Raw genomic sequence first — 17,203 nt, 5'->3', positions numbered from 1 at the left:
CGACTCGTAATCATCCATTTTCGGGGTTCGGATTGTCACACATCAATTATTTTCATAATTTCAAGGGTAATTAATTTATTAGTCCCTATATTTTGATAAAACACACTCTTTAGTCCCTGTATTTCTAAAAACACATGGTAAGGTCCCTAACCTTTTTCTTAGTGAACTCCTTAGTCCTTCCGTCTGTTTGTTAGATTTTTTTACCGTTTATGACTTCAGAAATGACTAAATTATCCTTTACTATTTACCTTCAAACTTTAGAAGAGGAAATCCAATTTAGAAGAAGAAGCTATTTTTATGGAGAACAAGAAAAAGAACAGACCCAATGCTTACGAATTTGAACGACTAAGAAGAAAATTAAGAAAAAGAACACTCAAAGTTGATTTCAGATGCATTAGAGTTTAAAGGAAAGAAAAATAAAAGAAAAGAAGAACGCAAATTCAAATTGACTAACAAAATCTTTATGAGAATCTAACGGCAGAGACTAAACAGTTCACTGAGAAAAACGTTACGGACTAAACAGTCCATCGAGAAAAATGTTAGGGACTTTATCATGTGTTTTTGAAAATACAGGAACTAAACAGTGTGTTTTGTCAAAATATATGGACTAATAAATTAATTACCCTAATTTCAATTATTGTTGTTCGGGTTTATGATTTTGGAGAGAGAATTTTCAGTTTTTTTATCAAAATTATGAGAAGGGCAAAAAAGTCCAAAAGTGGCGGTGAAAAGGAATTTGATGGTGGTATTTAGCAGCTCACTTTTTTAATTTGAATTTTTTTTTTATAGAAATTGGGACAAGACAGAACTTGGGCGGAGAGAGCACCCATGGTCCAAAAACTAACAAACCCGCAATATATTAATAAAAGAAAAAAAAGTGAGTGTTTAAATATTTTTTAATTTGATTTAGTTTAATTTGACTATCTATTTAAAAATAAAAATATTAAAATCCTATTTGGTTTTTGTGGTATCTAAAATCATTTGGTAATATTTATCTCTTAAGATATTTCCATTTTTATATGTAACATTTTGGATAAAAAATTTATCCGATTTATTAAGTTTTTCACATGATAATTTTTATGACACGTGCCAATTATTTTAAATTTTTATATATAGACTTAATGTATGCATAAATAATGATTTATTGTTTTTCTTATTTTTTTTATAGAATTCATATGTAAATAAATAATAAATAATTAATCGTTTTTTTATTTATTCACATATAAAATCTATATGGAAAAAATAATTAAAATAATTATCATTTATATATGTTGCTTTCAAAAATTATATCATGTAACAAGAATTAACAAATCCGATAAATTTTCATCCAAATTGGATTAAATGTCATTATGAAAATACAACAAAAAAGTAAATATTAACAAATGATACACAAGGGTTGTAATAACAAAATTTTGGATACCATATAAGACCAAATAAACCTTTGTGCTAAAAAAAAAAAAAAAAGTTAACCAAAATAAAAAAGCATAAAGCACTATTTGGCTATTGATCTATCTAAAATTTTATCATTTGACCAATGATCTATTATTTGGTCACGTTTGACCCCTGATCTATATTAATTGATGAAATTTCATCCAATTTGTATGAAAACTTAATCGAAACATGATCGCATTGATAAGTAATTATGTTTTGACATTTGAACTTAATAGATTTTAATTTAGGATTTATTTATTTATTTATTTTTTAATCTAATTAATTATTTTCACATAATGTGATAAAAAAAACTTTAAGAAATATCATGTGTCAAATGCAAGTGTTAAAATATTGTTACTTGTTGGTGAAATAACGATTCTGTTAAATATTCGTACAAATTGAGTAAAATTTCACCAATTGGGATAGGTGGGAGCCAAATGTGATAAAATAATAGATCAGGGACCAAATGATAAATTTTTAAATAATTCAGGAGCCAAATAGTGCTTTGAGCCAAACAAAAATTTAGAATTTTTTTTTTTTTTTTGCTTTAAAAAAAAAAAAAGACAAAACTAATAAATTAGAAATTAGTATATAATTATCCCAAAATTAAAGGGTATTGCTATTTAGAAAATAATAAATTGTTTAAAAAGACAAAACTGTTAAAAAAAAGGACAAAACTGTGACCTTGGCCCTTTTGTATATTCCAGGTCTTCTTACTGGTCTTGTTTTGACAACCATCGGAAAGACTATATCACTACAGAGAAAAAAGAAGATGTCGAAGCAAGCAATTGCAAGATTATCGAGAAGAATAAGCTCAATCTCTACTTCAAATCTAGAGGTAGCAAAAGAGGAGGCAGATTGCGTTGTAATTGGAGCAGGCATAGTGGGAATAGCAGTAGCCAGAGCCCTAGCTTTAAAAGGTAGAGACGTATTAGTGCTTGATTCCGCCTCAACATTTGGCTCCGGAACTAGTTCTCGCAACAGCCAAGTCATTCATGCCGGTATTTACTACCCTCCTCATTCCCTCAAAGCTCTGTTTTGTGTTAAAGGAAGAAATTTGCTTTACGATTATTGCTCTAAGCTAGGGATTCCTCACAAAAGGACTGGGAAACTTATAGTCGCCACTTCATCTTCTCAGATTCCGAAATTGAATCATTTAATGGATGTCGCTACTCGTAATGGCGTTGATGGGTTGAGATTGATTGAGGGTTTTGAAGCCATGAGAATGGAACCTCAATTAAAATGTGTTAAAGCTTTGGTTTCCCCTTTTTCTGGGATTTTTGATGCTCATTCTCTTATGCTATCTTTAATGGTAAGAAATCCTCTTCGGCCTTTTTCTTCCTTTTCTCTGTGCTTTCCTGGGTAAACTGCATTGACATTTGTTGAATGTTTGGGGGTCTGTTTTATAAATGTCTGAACTTTTTTTTAAAAGAAAACTACTGGACTTTAAATTTGATTTAATAAAGCTTTTATGTGCAATTTGTTTACAAAAACCCACCGGAATATTGACTTGTTAGTCGACTATATGCCAACTAAGCTGCATATGCTAGACAATTTTGAATTTTATAGCCGAAGATGATAAACAAAGGATAAATTAGATGGATGTTGTACAACTTTTGTCTTATTTCACATTGATTTACAAAAATAAAATGTACATAACTTTTGGTGATCTTCCACTGAAGTATACAGCCCTTAATTGTGACCAGTCAAGGTGACACATCAGCAATTTGACCTCCATGAAAGTCAAAATTGCTGACGTGTTGACCGGTCAACTTTTATGGAGGTCAAATTGCTGATGTGGCACGTTGACCAGTCACACTTACCGGCTTTACAATTTACTGGTTGCACCAAAATGTGAAATAGTACAAAGGTTATACGCCACGCCACATATGTAATTTACCCGACAAACTTAGCAGCCAGACATGTGCTGCATGGCACATCCTAAGCTACAAAAAAAGAAATCACATTACTATCTGATGTGCCGCTTAGTTAGTATATAGACAACGGTCTTATGTGCCATGTCAACATTCTGGTGAGTTTTACTTACAAATTAGCCGAAATGAATTATTGAAATGAAATCTGAAGTTCAGTGATGTTATCCAAAGTTCAATAACCTTATTGAAATAGACCCAAACTTCAATGACCATTGATGCAATTTACTGGTGCTTTCCTTCTTGAGAGCTATATATGATTGCATTTTAGACCAATTTGGGTCCAGGGAGAAGCTGAATGTCATAGAACAACCTTCTGTTACAATTCTACAGTAATTGGTGGTCATCTAGATGGAAATAATATGCAACTTCATATCATGGGAAGCAATGATCTTCAGGATGTGGATGGGAAGTCTCTGTTGCAACCTCAACTTATTCTTATTCCTAAGCTTGTTGTGAACTCTGCAGGACTAAGTGCTGTATCACTTGCTAGGAGATTTTATGGCCTGAATAATGGTGTGATTCCACCTGCATATTTTGCTCGTGGCTGCTACCTTACTCTATCGAATACGAAAGTCTCTCCTTTTGAGCATTTGATATATCCTATTCCTGAAGATGGAGGCCTTGGAGTGCATGTTACTTTGGATTTGGATGGTCAAGTGAAGTTTGGCCCAGATGTTGAGTGGATGGATGGGGTAGACGATATATCGAGCTTTCTTGACAAGTAATCCTTCTCCTGCTGTGTCTTTACATCATTTATATCTTTTGCATTCCATTCTGTTATCATTTCCTAGTGTAAATTACACCTATGGTCACTTCACTCTGCCCTTACTAACATTGATGGCCACCCAATTTCAAAGCCGGATATAAGTCACTCAATTTTGTGCTTTACTAACCTAAAAGTCCCTTAACCTTTGACCACTCCAATAGTAGGTAACCCTCCATTGTAGAGCTGATGGAAATGATATTCTAAACTACTTTAATTCTTGACTTTTTGGTTTTTCTGAGGTTATTTAGGTGTGTTGGTTAGTAGAGAGAAATATCTGAAAATGGTGATTTTGAAAATAAAAATGTGGTTTGATGTGAAATGTGGTTCTAATTAACTTTAATTCTTTCCATTTTGAGGTCGTCAATGGTTATTTTGAGGTCGTTTACTTTCATAATGGATTTTTATGTTAGTAAATGCCAAATTTGAGTGACTTTTATGTCTGGTTTTGAAGTTGAGTAGCTATCATGTTAGTAAAGGTAAAGTTGAGTGGCTATGAGTGTAATTTACCCCATTACCTACTTAATGCAAAGAATGCTTAATACACCTTCTGTGGTGAAAGACTAACTTAATGTATTGAGAAAATCATTTCATATATTAGTATGGATGCTGCTATACTTGTTGAGCCTCTTCTGAAAGTTTATCTGTAACATAAACAAAGAGAATTTGTTTATTGGTGACCTAATTGTTTTATCTGATTCAGTTGTTTCTCTTCTGTGAGATGTTCTAGGTACGACTATTCTGTTAGTGCTGATCGTAAAGAGATATTTTACCAAGAGATAAGAAAGTATTATCCAAATTTGAGAGATGGATCATTAGAGCTTGGTTATGCAGGGATTCGGCCGAAAATCTCGGGTCCTGGACAATCTCCAGCTGACTTTGTGATACAGGTATTTTCTTTTACTCTATCTATGAGGCCCCTTTCTTTGTAAGAAGATTAGTGAAACTCTTTTCAGCACATATACATCTCTTGTTTGATTTGCTGCCTAGGATAGAAAGACTCTACTATAGCGCCAAGACTGGGCTGAGCTTTATCTTGTTTACTAAACAGCTTACAGAGGCTAATCCACTGATGTACTGATTAGTAACATCAAAGGAAGTAAGCAATTATGTTGTTCTGTTGCATTATTAGCAGAATAATACTGATATTTGAGAATAGAATAGATGCTAATCTCGTTAGCAATACATCCAATTGAATCAGAAAAACTTAGAATTTAAAACCCTTATTCTTTCAGCACTTTGCTATCGAGTTTTTAGTTGAATGTATATTCTATTGAGGAGCTAGATTCGAGATTATATTGTAGAAACTTAGATCATGTGGATCACATGCTATCATGGACGGATCTAGGGGGTCGCCAGGAAAGTCTATTGAACCTGTGTATGGAGCTTTAATCTTTAAGGGTAAAGGCACACAATAAAATTCAATTAATCCTAGATCTGTCACTGCGCGCAATAAGTTCCCAAGGCATGTATTTTGGTTGTTTTGAGTTCTAACTTTAACAGTAAGATATATGTATATTAGTTTGTTCAGAAAGCAAGAGTTTAACAATAATATATATGTATATTATTATCATCATTGCTCCATTTTCTGCATCAATTGTATATTAGTTTGTTCAGAATAGTTTGGAGATGTACTGCCTTTATGCTTGACAGAATATTTGTTTTTTTTTCTCAACACGTTTGCACGTGATGAAAACCGGGACAAGATGGAACCCGCACAATGATATGTGTGTACGTGTCTTTGAATGTTACTATAAGTGATGACATAGCGCATAAATGAAGTGAAATAATGAGAATTGAAATAATAACATGTGTGTATACGTGTCTTTGATTCATTAATGATGTCTGATATTGGCCTAACTTGTCAATGTTAGGCCTCAATCATACAATTTATGCCATTAGATATTCAGTTCATGAAATCTCTTAGATTCTAGATAACGGAAACAGATGATGATTCAAGTGATGTATGTTAACATTTCTGTTGCAAATGAAATACCATAGTTGCATCCTTACCTGTGCAGGGGGAAGATGTTCATGGAGTGGCTGGTCTTGTCAACCTTTTCGGAATCGAATCACCTGGTCTAACATCAAGCATGGCAATTGCAGAATATATAGCTCACAGATTCTCCTAATAATAGGAATCATAACCGATCGGAGATTCCTAGTTTCTATTTATATGACAATCAGAAGCCTCAGAATTTGTGACAATGCTTGTTAAATGTGTACTATTAAGATGTATCATGTTTGTAACTTGTATATCTTCTTGGTTTTTGCTTGTAAGGTTGTATTTGGTTCGAAAGCCATGGCCACAAAGGTCCTTTTGCCAAAGAATAAAACTTGTTACCTAATAAAATTGGAATTAAATGTCAAAATTGTTCTCTTGGCAGTTATGATCAATTGCCTACATTGAATTTTAAGTATCAAGTTCCTATTAAGATGGTAATTTTTGACTGCCTAGCCATTGGCCGGGCGCTTTTTGTGACCGTCTAGGGGAGAAATTACGTATATTTTCACGAAAAATGTAACTCGTCTAATTTCTCCGACTCGTAATCATTCATTTTCGGGTTCTCGGATTGTAACTCATCAATTATTTTTAGAATTTTAGTTTTGATTGGAAGGGAGAAACAATTCACAGTTTTTGAAAGAAAAATATGAAAAGGGTAAAATTGTCCAATAGAGGTGGTAACTAGTAATTTGAGGGTGGTAAATAGCAACACCCTAAAAAAATTAGGGTAAATTTCAAAAAGAAATTCGTGTGATTACATGAATTGTTAAATATATGCCTATGGTTATTTTTGTGACTAAGAAATGATCGAGGTTTCTCATTTTGTTAAAAACGGATTTTTTTAGCTTAACATTGTAAAAATGACCGTGCACGACCTTGTTTCAAAAAAAAAAAAAAAAGTATCACCTTTATTATGGAACCCACCGTATAAAAGCAAGCTCGTCTAGAGGTTCGAAATCAAGAATTCGTTCCGATTTTTTCCGATTAATCCCTCTGATGTTTTTTTAGCTCTTGGAAGATTTTTAGCCATCTGGATTTCCCTTGGATGCCGCCTAGAACCAAGAAAGGATTAAGGTTTCTCATTTTACTAAAAATGAGAATTTTTTAGTTTGACATTGTAAAAATGACTGTTGACGATCTCAAAATGAAAAATTTCAAGACTTAAAGTTGTCTAGTATCACATTTACTATGGAACCTGTTGTTTAAAAACAAAGTTGTCTGGACCGTTTAGAGGTTCGAAGTCAAGAATTCATTCCAATTTTTTCCGATTAGTCCTTCTGTTTTTTTTTTTTTGCTCCTAGGAGATTTTTAGCCGTCAGGACTTTACTTGGATGCCGCCTAGACTGTCTAGGCGCTGATTGAACGACGATGGACAACAACATTTTTTATTATTAATATTTTACTGCTTTATTGTAATCACTTTTGAACATTGTGACATGGTTATTCGTGAGTTGTGTTTATTATTTTGAGATATTTTAATTGTGTTCTCTACTTATTTTCATGATATGATTTAAGACTTTAAGCACATTGTTTCATTGGTGAATTATATTAGTTGTGAACATTATATTTTATTTGTTTAAGTTGTTTCAGTAATATTGTTGTTGTTGTTTTTTTGACAGCAAAGGGAAAATTCTATTAATTAATCAAAGAATTGAGAACATCATTATCAGCAACATCCCTCGCAAACTGAGGTACTGATAAACAAAACATTGGTTGAGACCCATGGAAAGAAGCCTTGGCTAATCTATCCGCCACCATATTAGCAGCACGCTTAATGCGTTGTACCCGAATCTGATGACAGTGGGCAATCAAGGCACAGCATGAATCTAGCATCCCTCCTACATCCGACAGATCCGTCTCCCTTTTCCACAGCCGGTCCACCACTCCTTTGGCGTCGGTTTCTACTATTACGCCTCCCATGCCTTGTTGGAGAATCCATTGGAGTACAAATTTAAGACACATTGCCTCCGCTACCAGCGCTCGCCATCTCCCCTTGACAACCCGAGACCAGCACGACAGTACTCGCCCCTCATGGTTACGACAAACCACTCCATATCCAATTCGTTCTGCCTCGTCATCTATTGCAATATCAAAGTTGATTTTTAGAGTTCCTGGATCCGGCCTTCGCCAACGATCCACAGCCTGACCGGGGCACCTCTCTTCTCTGCCTCTGCTCATTGCGTTTTCCCGCTAGTAATCCTTCAGCCAGTTCACACAAGCTGTAATGCACTGCCCCGGCGTAGCAACCTGCTGATTCCAGAACTTGTTATTTCGTTGTGTCCAGATTCCCCAAAGCGCAGTGCATAACATTTCACGGTCGCCGCTTCTGTCAAGTTCTGAGAGCATTGATCCCACCCAACCTGCAATAGAGTCTACACTGATATTTCCCATCTCCATTCTCAAACCTATCAAAGCAATGAACAGCATACGGGCAATCAAGGAACACGTGAAGACTATGCTCACCAATGCAATCACACATAACACACTGATCCACAACGTTTATGCCTCTGGAGAAAAGGTTGGCACGAAGGGGTAAAAAGTTATTGCAAAGGCGCCACATGAAGTTCTTGACCTTCAGGGGGATATTCAAGTGCCAAAAAGCAGTCCACGGAGTCTCCTCACCTGTAGCTTCCAGCTCGAATCTCTGTTCGAATGTTATCCTGTATCCCGAGCGAACCGAATAGATTCCATGCTTATCGTGGTGCCATATCATCCTGTCTTCCTGACTGCTATCTCCCATTGAAACTTCCAGTATCTGTCGCACTTCCTCTTCGTAGAAGAGATCATTCAATTGTTGAAACGATGATATTTGCATATTTTTAAAGGTATACGTGTTTTTATATATTATAATACATATTTAATTGAATTTATATAACAATTTGTTGATTAACAAATAAAAATACAAGTCCGATTAATTCTCGAGAGTCTTGTCCGTCCTACTAGCATTTTTTACAACCTTGCCACATTTTTATTTTCAAAACTCATCATTCTTTGAGCTATCTCTCTGAACATTTACTTTATCTCTCCTCACCAAGCAATACCAAAATGAACTCAAAATGAAAATTTTTAAGAATTAAAGTTGAAATTTTTATTTTGAGGTCGTTAACGGCCATTCGTAGAATGTCAAACTAAAAGATCCTCATTTTTAGCAAAGTGGGAACCCTCAACCACCCTTTGTCGCAAAAAAAAAACCACATGTATGTGTTTGATAATTCATGGTTTTTTTTTAATTTACCCTAAAAAATATTATTAAGTGTTAACTATGAACTTAAGCTTTTAGTTTAAATAGTTTTTTTATATGGGTTTGAATTCTCGCAACATTGATTAAATTTCAACGTAGGATAAGATGAATTCGTGTTATATATGCTTCAAGTCTAGGAGGCATTTATAGGTTGCGGCAGAGATAATAATAAAAGTTGATTCGGGATATGAATCATGGGCCCGAAGGCCCAGGAGGGCCCAAGAGGTAGAAGGGCACGGGGCCCAAGCACCCTCTATAAATACACAGCTCACATTGAAAGCTGGGGGCGGGTAACTCTCTCTATCACTTACACATTTGGTTAATAGATATTCTTGAGCCACTAATTGTCTTGCTCGTTGGAGTATCCGCATGGACCCTTCCCGACGCAGGGACGAGCCATCGGCAAGCCAGGCAACATCACCGAAGGCCAGGATCACTGTGTTCGCATACCTGATTATTTAGTGCGGTGAAGGTGGACTACAATTGACTCCAGATCTTCAAACGAGATGCAAACCCCTAATGACTCGGCTCCAACTGTAGTACCCGAAGCTGGAGTGACCAACTCCATGACACACGCCGGAGGCGTGATCCAAAACCTTCCGATATCCCCTAGAAACCTTGGGCCTTTGATGGAGGAGGTAGGCCCTGAATAGGAGGAAGCCTTTAACACCACTCAAATCCTCAGCGCCATCTAAGGTTTTCAAACTACGCAGGCCGTACACACGGCGGCTCAGATGAAGATCATCATTGACCAGCAGAGAAGCCTGCAGGAGGAGAATACCAAAATTTGGCAATACCTCAAGGAGGCGGCAAAGTTACAAAAGGAGGGAGCCTTCCTAGAGCAGGCCCCGGAAGCAGCGATCATCGCTGGAAGAGGAGCCGGTGCCGGAGCCACCAGAGAAGGCGAGGAGCGGCGAGCGGGGACTACAGCCGCGAATAGCGAGGAGTTGTTGGAACTGAAGATTCAACGTTTTCTCGACAAAAGGGCACTCGGGGGTGTAATGGGAGGGAGCATCACCTCCAGCAAAACGCCACTGGTGCAAAGGATTATCAAGAAAAGGTTCCCGCGTGACTGGAAAGCTCCTCGACTGGCCCAATACTCAGGGACCGAGGATCCTAATGATCATGTGGCATCATTCATGAGCACCATAAATTTATGCTCAAAGGACGAGGACATCATGTGCAAGGTCTTCCCCACCACTCTCTCATCCAGCGTGCAGGAATGGTATCGGGGACTTGCCCCGGAATCCATCGATTCTTTTGATCTCTTGAAGGACCTTTTCCTCTCCCGCTTTGCCGCAGCGGCAAAGGTCAGGAAAATCAGTTCGGACCTCAACTGTCTTAAGCAGCGAACAACCGAGCCTCTACGCAATTTCATATCAAGGTTTCATCACATGGCCTCACAAGTCAAAGGCCTCAACCTGGAGGTGGCCCACGACGCCTTAGCAAAGGGGACCACTTGCGAGCCTCTAAAGCAGAAGTGTTTCCGAAAGATGCCTAGATCTTTCGAAGAACTGATGACCATGGCACAAACGTTTGTCCGATATAATGACTGTGACCGGCCCGCCGGATACGAGGAGACAGAGAGGGACAAGGCCAAAGGTGACACGCACAAACAAGATAGAAGCAGGATAGTCCCGGAATCGCGAGAAGAGGTCCGAGTCCGCAAGGAGGCTCCGATGCCCTTTCCAGCCCGAGCTGAGCGTGCCAACCCGGAGCGAAGGGGGGATCGATCCCGAGGTAAGGAGGTGCATTATGCCACTCAGCATCAGCCTCGCCGATTCACGCAACAGGTTCCGGCCGGAGACAAGGGCAAAACCCGGGCAGAAAAAGAATACTGCAAGTATCACAGATCCTCTGGACACTCCACGGAGAACTGCTATCAACTACAAAAAGAGGTCGAGCGAATCACGGAGCAGGGGGCACCACCAAAGGCGAGCAGGAAAAGGGAGCAAAGCCCGAAGCAGAGGGAGGCGGGGCGAGCAGAGGAGCCAAAGAGGCCAAGGTACCATGGGGAAATACACGTCATAAGGGAAGGAGCACCGGCACTTTCCGCACCGCCCGAGTGCTTCCGAAAGAGAAAGGCGATCGGGCAGACGTTAACAGTGTAGCCTCCACTCCGAACTAGCCACTCGGAGGCCCTTATTGTCACCGTTAGCATCGCAGGTTTTAAAACTCACCGAGTGTTTGTTGACACCGGAAGTTCGGTGAACCTGCTCACCTGGGCGGCTCTCCGCGCAATGAAGAATACTCGCACCGCCCTCCGGGCCGGGACTTTACCTCTGGTTGGCCTCTCTAACATCGAGGTGCCGGTAAAGGGAGTTATTACACTACCGACTATTTTGGCCGAAGGGGTAGAAGAAGTCGAGGATACCGCGGAATGGGTGGTGGTCGATATCCCCCTGGCTTACAATGCCATTAAAGGAAGTCCTCTTCTTTCCGCCCTGAGGGCCACGGTGGATATCTCCGAATTATGCTTGACGTTGCCCTCTCCGCGTGGGAAGATCACCGTCCAGGGTGAGCGTATGCTGGCCAAAAAGTTGCAGTGGTAGGCAACTCAACCTCGAACAGCGCTCTACTTAGAGGACGGTCTGATGGACATGAGGGGTTACAATCCCGTGCCCATTGAACCAGTCGACGACTGTATCCTCGGGGATAGCAAGATAGTGAAAATGGGAATGAAACTCGCTTCCCCACTGGCCGAGGAAATCAAGGCTGTTCTAACGGAGCATTTGGATGTGTTCGCCTGGTGCACCGAGGACATCACGGGGGTCGCACCTGAGAAAGCAATGCACAAGCTGAATATCGACCCCTCTGTCGAACCAATGAAGCAAAAGATGAGAGTGCAGGCGAAAGACAACCAGGCGGTAGTAAAAGCAGAGATCGACAAACTCCTAGCTGTAAAATTTATCCGCGAGGTCAACTATCCGGACTGGCTTTCTAACGTTGTACTTGTAAAGAAAGCCAGCGGAAAGTACCGCATGTGTGTAGATTTCACGAATGTCAATAAAGCTTGCCCCAAGGATTCTTATCCGCTGCCTAACATAGATCAACTCCTCGATCAAACTGCTGGTCGAAAGATCTTGTCTCAGTTTGACGCCATCACCGGTTTCCAGCAGATCCCTTTGGACCCTGCCGACGCCAAAAAGACCTCTTCGAGTACTCGAAGCTGGTCGTCAGCCATGTCAGTGGAGCTTATCAAGCAAAGGACCCAACGATGTGTCAATACCTGACCCTCGCCACATCCCTACTCAATGATCTCAAAACCAAAGGAGTAACCCTTGACCTGGTGTTAGTCTCGCGAGAGGAAAACGAGGAAGCAGACGCTATCGCTGCTCTTGCAGCAGGCGAACAGTCTAGTGACCCGCTCACCTTAATCGAGGTTACGAGCGCCCCAGCTTTTCGCACTGAGAATTCACTACAGATCGACTCGGCAGACGCCGCGGTAGGAGGATGGAGAGGCCCAATTATCGGGTACCTTCGGGATAGGACGCTCCCAGCAGATCGGACAGCGGCATCCCTAGTGGTCCGGCGTTCTTGGCGTTATGCATTACAGGATGGCTTACTTTATCGCAAATTAGCCACGCATCCCTGGTTGCGTTGTATATCCGAGGAAGAGGGAGATCATTGTCTTAAGGAAATTCACCAGGGTGTATGTAGCTCGCATCAGGGTGCCCGAAAAATTGCAAAGAAGGCCCGGCTTCAGGGGTTCTACTGGCAGACCATGGATTCCGACGCGACACGCCTGGTCCGCAGTTGTCAGGCATGTCAACTACATGCCAATACCCATCATGCCCCGGCGGCCCCATTCAAAGGTATCATCACACCATGGCCATTCGCAGTATGGGGTATTGACCTGCTCGGCCCTTTCCCAATGGCTTTAGCGTAAAAGCGTTTCGTGGTTGTGGCAGTCGATCATTTTACCAAATGGATCGAAGCTAAAGCCCTTGCCAAGATAACCGCTGACAACGTTATCAGTTTTCTCAAGCGAGCTATTATTTACCGTTTCGGGGTCCCCCACTCCTTCATCACTGATAATGGGAAGCAGTTCGACTGTAATCAGTTTCGTAATTTCTGTGCGGACTGGGGTATCAAAGGCCGATACACATCGGTAGCTCACCCTCAGAGCAACGGCCTCACAGAGGTAAGCAACCGAACGCTCCTTCGAGGGATCAAAGCACATTTAACCGACCAAGGCAGGGCATGGCCCGATCACAATGCAGCAATCTTATGGTCATACCGCACCACCCCGCATATGGGAACAGGACGTACCCCCTTTTTCCTCGCCTATGGGGCAGAAGTAATGGCACCATCTGAAGTCATTCTTCGCTCCCCCCGACAGACCAGTTTCGAAGAGATCGACAACAGTGCAAAGCTCAGGAAAGCTGGCGACCGAATCGAGGAAGAGCGCCTTAATGCTCTATTGCATATCACGGCCCATAAGCAGAATATCGCGCGCTATCACGATAGAAGAATTCGCCCCGCACTTTTCAGGTCGGGGACCTTGTGCTTAGAGATGCCGCAGCTGCGCAGTCCCCTTTAGCTCAAGGAAAGCTCGGCCAATCATGGGAGGGTCCGTACAAAATTGACACTGTTCTCCACAACGGAGCTTATAAAATTGCCTCTTTTGACGGATTGGTTTACGACAATAGCTGGAATGTCCAAACGTTAAAAAGATATTATCAATGACTTGTACACAAATCATGTTTCACAATATTTTGGTTACATCGTCTGACTATCATTTGGTTAACGATTTTGGGCGAGCAGAACCCTATCGCGTTCTCCGCCAACTAAGCATTCAAATGCTAACCTTTATGACTCTTCGATCATATCGAACGCCTCCTACATCATCTAACTATCATTTGGTTAACGATTTTGGGCGAGCAGAACCCTATCGTGTTCTCCGCCAACTAAGCATTCAAATGCTAACCTTTACGGCTCTTCGATCATATCGAACGCCTCCTACATCATCTAACTATCATTTGGTTAACGATTTTGGGCGAGCAGAACCCTATCGTGTTCTCCGCCAACTAAGCATTCAAATGCTAACCTTTATGGCTCTTCGATCATATCGAACGCCTCCTACACCGTCTAACTATCATTTGGTTAACGATTTTGGGCAAGCAGAACCCTATCGTGTTCTCCGCCAACTAAGCATTCAAATGCTGACCTTTACGGCTCTTCGATCATATCGAACGCCTCCTACATCGTCTAACTATCATTTGGTTAACGATTTCGGGCCAGCAGAACCCTATCGTGTTCTCCGCCAACTAAACATTCAAATGATAACCTTTACGGCTCTTCGATCATATCGAACGCCTCCTACATCGTCTAACTATCATTTGGTTAACGATTTTGGGCGAGCACAACCCTATCGTGTTCTCCGCCAACTAAGCATTCAAATGCTAACCTTTATGGCTCTTCGAACATGTCGAACGCCTAAATACGAACGAGTTAGAATACGCCTAATCCAAGCATAACATAAAAAACTCTCAACTTCCAGGTCATCTCATATAAAAAAACGCATAGATTGAAATAAGCTGGCAAATTACAAAGTCAATGACGATCTTACACCACAAACAAAGGCACTACTACATAGAGCCATTACAAACACTCCTAGGGCTATGCCTATAATACAAACAGGCTTTGCCCACATGGGTCACACGATGGTTGGGGTTAGCAGGAACGGGACCTAGGCTACCCTGCCTCGTAAACTCCAAGAAAACTACGCTTCGCGGTTTGATGGGATCGACGAATGTCGGTCCATATGGACGCGTTGGCGAAGCATGGCGCCCTACCCGATGGTACTCCACCTCATGGGGCAAGTTCATCACCCTTTCCATCTCATCGGCTAGAAGCCTTTTGATCCAGGAAGGATGCGGATTGAGCACCGGAGCGACGGTCTCATCGGGGAGAAGATAACCGATGCCCTCATGAGACCATATTTTCTTTTCTGTTGTAGAAAGTGCGCTGACAACAACCTCACATGAATCGGTGACAGATCCGGTATAAGGAACGGAATTCTCACTCTCCACTTTCCTCCTTTGCGAGGCCTAGTCCCGGTTCATCCAGACAAGGGACGAGTACCTCACTTTCCTCTCCGCATCATTCTCTTCAGACGGGGGGCAATAAACATAGGGATGCGGCATCGCCGATATTGCCTTTTGCACCTCCAACACTCGGGTTGGATCGACGATGTCCCGAAGCGACATTCTCCTGAAGAAATTATCTAAAGAAGGAAACGAATGGGTGAAAGACGAGTTGCAAGTCCATACCGAAAAATCCGGCTCCTATTTATAGAACAACGAAGAAAAGACATGAAAGACATCACAATGAACTACAATCACATCAACAGGCAGAACATAATTAGGAGCAATACAATATCACAAAAAAGATTCAGATTGTATGAATCATCATTACATCTTGGAAAAACAAAATGAACAAAGTACAGACTGCCTACTGCTTCTTGAAACGACCATAAAACTCAACAGCCTTCGCCTGGGCAGCCTTATCATAGACATTCGGAGCAAAAATCATCTCCGGAGGAACATTGTAACCCGCGGAATGAGCTGCTGTGATCAGCATCATGCGGTCCAGTTTTATGAGTTTCTCCTCGCGCTGACCAGCGAGAGCACGAAGATCAGCAGCTTCTTTATGCGCAGCTTCCAGTTGTTGCTTGAGAGAGTCGTTCTCCTCGGCCAGCGCTGCCGCCCGTCCCATTTTCTCCTTCAAAGTCTCCGCTACTCGACGAGTCCACCCAACTGCCATCCTGAGCAACACTCTGTATGCACAAATCTCCTCGACATCTTGTTTCAACCTCTGAGAAAGCTCCACTCGACCAGCCGTCTCTACTTTCAGCTTCTCAGACAACACGGTAATCTCAGCCTCGCGACGATCCAGAAGCTCCCGCGCAGCCACCAACTTCTTATTCGCTTCCTCGAGATCACCGACAGGTCTCCGCAAACCCTCATCCATATCATGAAAAACTTGTTCGTCATTAACGCACATGTCGAAAACTCGGGTTGCGTTCTGGATAGCCTGCATATGGAAACAAAAATTAAAAGACAAAAAGCTTACAAGAAATAAAGCAAGGCTGAAAGTACGAATAGGAGAACCCACCACACCAAGGGCCGATAAGGTCTCCAGGCCTAAGTTCATTTTTGAAGCCCCCTCCATCCGTTGATGCTCCCCGGGGACCCTGGCAACACGGGCCATCGCGCGAGCCAGATCGGAAGTCATCATATCTGAATGCACTGACAAGTTCATAACATAATCCCTGAACTTGGAAATTTTCATTTCCATCCTCTTTACCATTTTCGGATGATCCCCTACTCGATTCGGCACATCAGCGGACAGCTCGGTCCCGCCGTTAGAATAGGGTTTCTTGGCACCCTCGCTGGCCCCGGCAACATTTTCCCCAGCGGGCTCTTCCCCAGCCACATATTCATTGACGGCTTTCCCCGTATCCCTCTTTCTTTTCCGAGCGAGCACCCCATGAGTCGGACTACCACCTGTTTCTTCTTCAAGAGTGATCATCCCCACATTGCCCTCAGGTTCTTGGGCAGCTGGATCAGCCACAGGCTTTCCTTGCGGGACATCAACTACTCCGTCAACATCTTCCCGCACATCGATAACCCCTCCCATGCTTTGCACCACTTGGTTCGCATCCTCGAGCGAGGAATATGAAACCAATGAACCTGAAGCTCCACCGAACGCCTCATCAGCGGTCTCCAGACCGACACTGAATTCATTAGGGTCAAAATCCATACTGACACGGGGATCTCCTGGACCTGCACGCACAAGAAGGGGAAAGCATAAGATTTCCGAAT

The 17,203-nt window shown here is 41.5% G+C and overlaps 1 protein-coding gene across 1 annotated transcript; it reads left to right on the top strand.

The window, feature by feature from the left end:
- The first annotated feature begins 2,111 nt into the window (after window positions 1–2,111).
- Window positions 2,112–6,500, top strand: LOC136207136 (L-2-hydroxyglutarate dehydrogenase, mitochondrial). Its single transcript, XM_065998417.1, has 4 exons — window positions 2,112–2,743; window positions 3,650–4,086; window positions 4,859–5,018; window positions 6,150–6,500. Exons 1-4 carry the CDS (start codon window positions 2,204–2,206, stop codon window positions 6,258–6,260), a joined length of 1,248 nt encoding a protein of 415 aa, XP_065854489.1. The 5' UTR covers window positions 2,112–2,203; the 3' UTR covers window positions 6,261–6,500.
- The last annotated feature ends 10,703 nt before the right edge of the window (window positions 6,501–17,203 follow it).

Source organism: Euphorbia lathyris, chromosome 9 (genome assembly GCF_963576675.1).
Source record: "Euphorbia lathyris chromosome 9, ddEupLath1.1, whole genome shotgun sequence".
NCBI classification, from domain to species: Eukaryota; Viridiplantae; Streptophyta; class Magnoliopsida; order Malpighiales; family Euphorbiaceae; genus Euphorbia; species Euphorbia lathyris.
Note: the sequence above shows the minus strand (reverse complement) of the source record. Positions and strands in the feature narration are given on the sequence as shown.